At 42.9% G+C, this 9,632-nt stretch overlaps 1 protein-coding gene across 1 annotated transcript; it reads left to right on the forward strand.

The window, feature by feature from the left end:
- Nucleotides 1-8,159: 8,159 nt before the first annotated feature.
- rpl38 (ribosomal protein L38) lies at nt 8,160-9,393 on the forward strand. Its single transcript, XM_061264198.1, has 5 exons — nt 8,160-8,224; nt 8,429-8,455; nt 8,965-9,025; nt 9,121-9,243; nt 9,320-9,393. The coding sequence occupies exons 2-5, from the start codon at nt 8,453-8,455 to the stop codon at nt 9,343-9,345; spliced, it is 213 nt and encodes a 70-aa protein (XP_061120182.1). The 5' UTR covers nt 8,160-8,224; nt 8,429-8,452; the 3' UTR covers nt 9,346-9,393.
- Nucleotides 9,394-9,632: the final 239 nt, after the last annotated feature.

A 9,632-nucleotide genomic window follows, 5' to 3' on the forward strand; every position in this document is an offset into this window, starting at 1 on the left:
TTATTTATTTTCTTTCCATGCGTTATAATGTCAAGGCCAATGTTAATATGTATCCCTGAAAGACCTTGGCGCTGGAACGGCCGTTAATAAGACATCCACTTCGCTCACAGCACATGAAGTGCTGCATCTCAACTAAAAGCAGATCAATATGTCAAGGATCCGACGTCAGGGCCGCCGACGCGCATCCACGGCCAATTTTCATAGTTTGAGAAACTGTTTAATGCTCTCTTAAGTTTTTCATTTCATAAGATTGGGTAAATCTCGTCAAGTGACCACCAGCAAAAACAAAAAAAAATAATTCTTCACCTGGGATTAAAGGCTAGCTTCATTTTGCTTTGTTGCCGCGTCAATGCGGACGGCATTTAATAGCGGCGAGGCGCATCAAATCAAAATGCGGGTCGCTAATGAAATATACATACGCTCCTATTCAACACCTGTGCCTCCCGGGCGCGTCTCGCATAAAAAAAAATCAAAAAAAAAATTCATATTCACCTCTGCAGATTAGCAGAGGTCAGTGGACGGCAAGAATGGAAATCAGCTCTTAAAAATTCACACTGTTTATTCCTGATGTGATTTCGCCGCTATCACACGAGAATGCATATATGATAAGATCGACTGGTTTTATTTTTCTCGTCTTGCCCCTCCGCAAAAAAAGCAGAAAAAAAAAAAAATTTCAAATCTCAGCGCGACCTTTACGCTTTAATAAATCCCTCTTGGCTTTGGCGATTAATTATGCAGCTGTCTGATGATCCAAGTTTCGACGCCAGCTGAGAGTTTGGAAAGAAGTTCCTTTTTCGGTTGGAGAAAACGGGTCACGCGGGTGTGCGTTTTGTTGTTGTCAGTTGGAGCTGGGTAATTAGACCATGTGGACTCGCTCGGAGACAATGGGATTTCTTTGGTTTCACAAAAGCAACACTGACTCGGATTCCGTTTATTTTTTTTTCTCAGTGCAGATGATGTAAGAAAGGACATATCGCCTTTTTTACTGTTTATTGCTGCCGTTTGACGGCAGCGTGAACATTTGAGTAAGTCCAGATTTGCCGGTTAATTTATCTTATCCCGAATCTGTCATTTGGTCTTTTAGCTTGTCTTTTTTTAATTGGATTTGTTAGTTACACGAAACCCACACTGGCTGTGATTTTTTTTTTTCTTTCCTTTTAGGAATTGCCTTTCCATTTCTTTACATGGAAAATACGATGAGACCAATTTTGGGATTTTGAAAGCAAACAAGCCAATCGTGTATTTTGCGCATGACATTCCCTTGCCTGGTTTATGGCGTCTTTTCCACGCCGTCACTGTTGACACACGTGCGACGGCTCACTTCAGCTGTAGACGAGCGTGATACAGATATCTGCGGCGGACCCCGTTGCACACATCCTGTGAGTTTGTCATTCCGCACATACACACACACACCATCTTGGGTTTGATAAGCTATGTGATCTGTTCACCATCAGGCCTGTCATCTTAATTTGGGGCTGTGCACATCGCAAAAATGCCCGCGGCCCCCGTCACGGAGTACAATAAAGACTGCAGCATCTTCTTTCGAGGTGGAAAATAGATGTGACTCCGACCATGAGACTACCTTCCCCGCCTTCAAAATGGAGCAAAGTTCTTCCGTGAAGCCCTGGCAACACTGCTTTGATCTCACTTTTGCGAATGCTAATTTGATCAAGTTGGCCCTGGTGAAATATATCCCTTTTAGTCGGGCCTCCCAGCCCCGGGGGTGCACAAGGCCGCCAAGCCTCTTATTGAAATTGCCATCTTATCCGACGCAATATCGAGAAGACATCACTTCACCAAAGCGCCGGTAATAAGTCTCGGTCAAGTGAGGTGCTTTCATACGTCAGCCCCCACGGCGTGCAATTGAGTCCTTTTTCTATTACTCGGATATTTGGGAGATAAAAATGGCGTCTGGCGGACGCCGCGGGGGGAACAACTGCCAGGGAATCGTCTGGAGCGCTAACGCGCGGCGGCGTGCCTCATGCGAATATCTATGCTTTTTATTCTCATGGAGAAATTAGTCTCAGCGGGGCATCGGTATCCGCGCAAAGAGGAAACGAGTTGTCCTGCCGATGGAACGATTTCAAGGACGGCTGGGGGACAGAGCGGCGCTGTAGCCTAGCTTACGAGCGCCTGTATCGGAATAGTCCAAAATTCTGTGACTTGAGTTCATCTGGCCTGACTCCTCCGATTGCCTCCCAGTAAGCGCTCTGCGGGGATTCCTCAGATTGATCTACTGGATCACAATGGCGCCACAGAGAAGGACTCCCCTATCTCGCTCGCCCACTCTATGATCTCTTCCACACTCCAGCAGCACCACGGTGCCTCCACAGTGGGCCGGGTTAATGCCGCCTGAGGATCACGAGCCGTTTCGCCACCGCGCCGTAGCGACTATTTCAATTCTACCATCTCACTGTCTCTAATCCGATTGGACCTTGGAAATATGTGCGGTCACGGGCAAGGCAAAGCAGCGCCGCTCCGGGGCGAGTATCTTGAGAAAAGCTGCCTTACCTGTAAATACGAGCTTTAGTCGACTTACAAAGTGGTGATCGTTTAGAAGTTGAGCTCGGTTGAAAATAAGAGCGCTAGCGGCTCGGGGATTTAGCGTTTGTGCTCCAAACAGTTCTAGCATCAAACATGATCGATCGGGTTGAGCTTGCCTTTAAAAGCGGCCGCTGAGCTGATCGTCGGATTTGAAATGCGCCACCCAGGGACGGATATTGACAAAAATTGTCCCCCCACCAAAACAATTAAAATTCAACTAGCGACTTAGCGCGCGGAGCACGCAACACGCGTGTGTATCTTTCCTTTGTCGCCGCTAATGCAATTACAGGCACGGCGTTAATGGGAGTGAAGATAGCGAGCGCCGACGTGCAATAAGAAGAGGAGATAATGAATACTATGTGGGATTCAGACGATAAGGCGGTGGCCGTTCTAATTGTCGTGAGAGTTTTGTCATTGCGGCTTTCGATAACGTCACTGCTGAATACGTGCAAGAAATCTCGGGGCGTTTTTGGAATAGAATTCAAAGACGGCGGAGTGAGCTGCTTGGACTCCACCTTCAAAGTCCAGAGCGAGCCAGTGAGAAGGATGTGGAATATCAAAAGTCAAAGTTATGAATTACTAATTGGCCCAGATGAGACCCTTAGAAGAAATAAATAAAGGAGACAGAGAGAAGAAGCTCAGCCTCGGGGCTTTGAGAGATTTCTGAAACACAACGCTGCCAATTGCCCTGTGAGTTCAAGCAATTAGCTTTAAGCTAACCACTAACACTTGGGGATGAGTTTACTGTCGAGCTGCACTAAATTCATCATCATCTTGTATTTGATCTTTTTAACTTGTCTTGGCTTTATTCGCCCCCCCTGTGCTTCTAACTACCGAGAAGTCCCGCCTCCGGTGTGTTTATTACAAACATGTCGCGAAATATGGCATAACAGCGGCGTGACCGCGCGAAAGATTCCGTTGCGCCACGACGGCGTTGCACGTTTTGGCGGGCGGCCTCATATTGTCAAACAGCGGGAGGCAATTTCCAAAGATAATGGAGCTCGGAGTGAAAGATGGAAGCAAATAAGGCGTGAATGGAAATAGATTAGAACAGAAGCAGAGATGCTGGTCAATGTAGAGTACGAATACACATTAGAGAAATCACATCAACGCAATAAGCGTCACGGCTCAAAGATTTTTTTTTTCTTCCCCGCCTTGCGCTCTTGTGTTATGATTCCGTTGAACTTACGAGTTTGTCGTTACGTTCCCTGCCAGGTGATACAAATGAAATCTTGGGGAATTATAGTGATTTAGGAGGAGGGGATTTTTTGGGGGCGCACAAGCAATTTGATATAATTCCTTCCTGAGTCATTTCTTTCGCCTCTCCTGGACGCTAACTGGGTTTCTGATGACTGCTTGGTGAATTACCTGCCAGAATCATTCGGCTAATGGCTTTTTAATCACCTTCCGAGCCTGCACGTTCAACCACGACAACACCGTGTAACCAAAACTTCCCCTTTGAGCATCGCTGATCATTGCGTAGCATTCTGTTAGCATAGCTTGACTGTAACAGTTTCCCTCCATGTGTTGTTAAACTTTGCAGATCTTTTTTTTTTTCTATTTGTAGAATGGCATACATATTTAGGAGCAAGGTCAATTTTTTTTAAATGACTCGTGGGTTCATTTCGATGTTTGTCGCCCGATGCATTCTCGCCGCGGTTTTTCAAATTTGAAGACTACGACCTTGGCAGCAAACTAACAAAGGACAGCGCGCTGTCACTTGAATTTGTATGGAATGAAGGATGTCACACGGATGAAGGCTACCGGGCCCTTCGCTGCATTTCGGACCACCGTTTGCCCCACGGGGGTGTTCCATAATTCATGGAGAAGCCATGCACCTGTCACAGCAGCTCTGAGGAGAGACTTAGATCGGGTGGGACAGCGCTCGGTTGAGGGGCAATTATAATGCCCGTCCGACATCCCAGGCTACTTCAGCCTCTCGACTCTTTAGTCGCATCTCGCTGGGGGGGGGGGGGGGGGGGGGTCACGGCAATTGACACCATACAAAACGTCCATTTTGCCATGTCAGTGACAAAAGTAGGTCAGGTTTTCCCCACGCTAAAACGGCATATCCTTACGCTATGCTAACTAATTAGCTACAGTAAAAGTAAATTGTTACAGTACTCAAATCGATTTTTAGGTACTATTTGTACGTGAAAAAAGGGGGCTCAAATTTTCCGCAGCTTTTTCACACTTGGTATGTCCAAGCAGTTTCGATATGTCGCTGTTTTCGTTTCACTTGGATCCTTAACCCCCCTCCCCCCTTTAATACCCGCGTACCTTCAAGCTTCTCTTGGTCGCTGGTAATTAGGCAACGATGAAAAAAGATGTTAATATGAATTCTTAGGGCAACGGGTGATATCACAGAGAGAGATAAGTTCTCTAAGTACCCTGATTAAGTGCCAACGTGGCTGCGGGGCCCATTGGAGAAATGAGACGGAGAATCTATTTTCAACCTCGCTTATGGAGTTTATCGTTTTATTTCCCTCTTCTCGTCACGCCTTAAGTTTGTATGGAAAACATGCTGACTGCGATCTTGCCAGCTCGCCAAAAATCAGACGCTTGTTTGCTTTGTGCTCTTCAATGCGGGGTGCTTCAAATATTGACAAAATGAGAGGAAATCACAAGTAAGCTTCATTTCCCTTGACGGGCACATATGAGTGTTTGTTTACTTTTTATCCAAATGGAGTATTAGGACTCACTGGCCGTACATTTTGATCTGCATTAACAAAATTGGAAGCAAAATGTCTGCTGAAGAATATCAAGTGAACTTCGTGATTGGTGTCCCCGTGCGGGGGAAGTAACGGTCATAATTATTTTTTTTCATGTTTGGCTGCAGCAGGCTGACTCATTTACTCAGCAAATGTTTGTTCAAAAATAACACTCAAAACAGGCATGGCTTCCAAAATTCCCAAAATGAAGCCACAGCTCCCCCAAATGATTTCTACAAGGACTTTTTTCCATTTTAAGTTTCTATACAGACTATAGCATGTCTGTTCTGAAAAATTGAATTGAACTTCACACATGATGTCTAAAATTATCTCATTTGCATTTTTTAGCTAAGTTCCTGATTATTTTCATTTTTTATGACATCAAAACGTTAACACTTTTGCCTCATTTGAGCTGGGGAAAAAAAATGCATTTCAATACTGCCCTCTCGTGTCAAGAGGCATAATTGCAACCTTTTAGAAAACACACCAGGGTATCTTTGAGACTTTCAAAGATGCTCTGTGGTAGAACCAGCATGTGGCTAATGGGCAAGGCCTGGAAAATCAGGGTGTGCCTGGTTTAATTTTATTTGTATATGTATTTATTCAGTTTTTATTTCTGCTGTCCTGACATTGTATATTGAAATAACTTGACAAACTGACTAAAATTAAATACAGCTCTTTTGTTAGACAAAAAATACTGACTTACCATTACAGAAGTCTTTTCGGTTTGTGTTCAAGACTTTGATGATGTCATCATCATAATCATCATCAGAGCTGTCAATCATTTCTCAAGCATCAAATTATTGATGCATCTGTTCTGCATGGATTATCGCAGGTGGCAATGGCTCCTGTTTGTCGCAGAGAAAAGTCTCTCGACGCTGCGAGAGGTCAAAGGTTCGTGTTATAATGAGCCTCAACAGAGACTGTTGATATTTGGTAAAATGGCTGGTCAAGTGTTTACATCGATGTGGGAAAGTTGGCACGGTTCGTTGTCCTTCTGATGTGCTGAGTCAGCTCAGTATATTCAGCATCAGTTATCTCAATGTCATATGAGACAGATGCATCGTTATTTTTTCATCAATTCTTCAGTCTGTCAAGAACTTTTCAGTCATCATCTGAATCATTCTGGAAGGTCATCTTGGGTCGCTTTAAGCATTTTTATGCAATCTGTTATACGGGGTGAAGGCTCTTTGTGGCAAAATTACAATTTTCAAATAATTAGCAACCAACCAACTCTCATTTTTGACAGTTCTTTGTCCTCATCTGTAAGTATTGCAATATATTGTACTTGCAGCTTTTACCTTACAATGCAAGACGGATGCTGAAGCCTCAAGTAGCTCCTACTGGATCAGGTGGCCTCAGCAATGTGGCATTTCCTTCAGACGGGATTTGATTTCCGGTGAATATTTTGACACAAAATTGAAAAAAGTTACCGTCTTCAGTCTCAAAGTGGCCTCACAGTGGGATTTCAAGCTCGGCACACAGCATAGCGACGTCCAGGACAACCTTAAAGGGCACCTTTGGTCAACCTGTGTAACGCAGGCACTAATTTAGTATAAAGTAAATGTGCAATATCAAAAAAGAAAATAACACAACACCTCTTAGGGACAAGAGATGTATAGCCTGAAACGTTGACTTTTGACAGGCACTTTTGCTGCCTGGGGAAGAAATATGGTGCCCCGGATATGACGTCACAAAGTTGATTTTGGGGTGCCCCAATTAGGACTATATACTACCCTTTATAAGAAATCAATTATGTTGAAATTTAAGGGTAATGTGAGTAATTATTATTATTCCGTCGAAAGTATTTTCGTAAATCGTGTAAATCCGTTGAGAAAATTATTTTTTTTATATATGGGGGGGAGCGGCCGGCTAGCTGGCCGGGCAACGTTAGCCTCGGCTACTCTCGAGGGCATTCCCCCGCCCGCCGCGACAGTTTTTAATAAACTTCAGGGATTTGATGAAGCCATATTCGTAGAATATATATTTTCTTTAATATGGCTAATGACCCCTTAAAGTGTTTCCGGTGACCAGAATGACCGCGGTTTACAAACCTTTGACAGAACCCGGGAATCTTGTCAGTGACCAACGGCTGCAGCTGTACTCGAATTTTCTGTATGTAGTTTTGCAAAAAAAAAAAAAAGAAGAAAAAAAAAAGGGAGCTCATATACAATTGTTTTGCCATTGCTTAACGCCAGCTGCGACACTACCATTACTACCGCCTAATTTGAGTATCGCGAGACAAATCAGAAGCGAGATTACCGTTTTGTTTGTTTTTGTTTTGGTGTCGTAGGCTCCACCCCTTATCGAGATCATTTACATTTCCATTTTTCCAAAAAAATTTAACATTTTTTAGTATGCTTTTCTACTGAAGAGGATTAAGGCCAGTGAAGAAGAAAAAAGGGAGGTGACAGGATTTTTACTTTTTTTCTCAGAAATTGACGAAAAGGATTCTGATTTAAAAATGAGAATTCTCACTTTAAAGTCAGAATTCTGGGGAAAGAAAGTCAGAACTCTGACTTGAAGTGAGAATTCCAACTTTCTGACTTTAGAGTTCTGACTTTATTCTCAGAATTCTGACTTTAAAGTGGGAATCCTCACTTTAAAGTCAGAATTCTGAGAATAATTTTGATTTTAAAGTCAGAAAGTGGGAATCCTCGAGAATACACAGACAAACAGGGATTACTAAAGCAATGGCAATGGAGACTAAATGGGGTTTTTGCTCATGTCTATGCACAACTCCCAATATTTGTGTTGTGGAAATGTAAATTGAATATTTTTCAATTAGATAACATTGCTACAATAATATTAATTGCAGCTATTATAAGTGAAAAGGGAAAACAACTTTGTATTTATCGCCATTACCTTCATAAAGTATTTTTGACCCTCTGCGCTCGCCTTACTACGCTATTAAAACTGCGCTATACCGGAAGTACCGCCTCTTTTTCATCTTCTCTTTGCTAATACGGGTGAGAGCAACGTTCTAACTCAAACATCCATTTACAATCTTCATCCATCCCTTTATACCAAAACACACGACATCCCCACGCTTATATCGTATAAAAACACCTTTTCTTAGCTACATTTTGACCCATCCATTTCTTCCATAAATCGTTTGTGTGCTATGTTGTAGCCGATTGTCTGACTCCGTGTCCTTTCTGTTCTTCCCCCAGCGTGCAGTCCGCTGACACGGCGCCATGGTAAGGAACCCAAAATGTCATTTTTAAACTAGTATCAGCTAAGAGTGTGGTGCATGAACGGGTATGTCATTTCGGTTTTAGGCAAGACTTTCAGCGTTTTGTCCAGCGGCAATAAACCGAAGCTAACACTCAAGCTAAGCCTTGGCGAGTTGTGTGTTGTATGACGTCATGTTAACGCGACAGCACAGGCTGGTCATAACCTGCAAAACATTGTTACTTTCCTATTAGCTCTCACATTTTAAAAATCAACGATAGTTATGTTTCTATAAAATAAAATGTTCTAAATTACTGCCATCAATCTAATCAGGAGCAAGGTGTCCAAACATCTCAGGCTGCTGTGTGCCCGTGATGCATTTTCATACTTGCCAGAGTAATAACGGACCAAGTGCTGACTTTCGGACTATCACAGAAAGCTCAGTTCCACCGGTCCACTGACATCCATAACATTATGTTCTGTGGGAAATCAAATGTCACAGATGTCCCCTTAATCCAATGTATTTTAATTGCAGCCTCGCAAGATTGAAGAAATCAAAGATTTCCTGCTCACAGCCAGGAGGAAGGATGCTAAGTGTATGTAGAGAACACAATGTTTAGAAGCCACAATCACAGGTGCTGCTTCTTTAAAGCCTGTTTGAGATTATAAACCTTTTTGTGTGTGCCCACAGCCGTAAAGATCAAGAAGAACAAAGACAATGTCAAGTTCAAGGTGCGCTGCAGCAGATATCTGTACACGCTGGTCATCACTGACAAGGAGAAGGCCGAGAAGCTCAAGCAGTCACTTCCTCCCGGTTAGTGTTAATGAGCACAAAATGACTTTGTTCCATCTCATTGGTTGAGCTCACCTTTTTTTTTTAATCTTTGCAGGTCTGGCTGTCAAGGAGCTGAAGTAAATTTGTTATGTACAGAAAATTGTAATAAACATTGGAAAACTCAAGATATTTATGTGGTTTTGTTTATTCTGTCTGTGCTGATGTTATTTTATGTTGGTGTAATAAAATAGAATTATTAGTTTCACACTGAGGTGATTTGCAGTCGGCAACTATACTGGATACAGAAAAAATTAAATTGGCCTGCAAGAGAATATATTTGTATTTCCACTTCTATGGTGCTAAATATAAAACCACGAGTTCAGAAAGTGAATTAATTTGTAAATCAACGCCTCGCGGGAATGTTTTTA

The sequence above is a fragment of the Syngnathus typhle genome, linkage group LG18, assembly GCF_033458585.1.
Source record: "Syngnathus typhle isolate RoL2023-S1 ecotype Sweden linkage group LG18, RoL_Styp_1.0, whole genome shotgun sequence".
NCBI lineage: Eukaryota > Metazoa > Chordata > Actinopteri > Syngnathiformes > Syngnathidae > Syngnathus > Syngnathus typhle.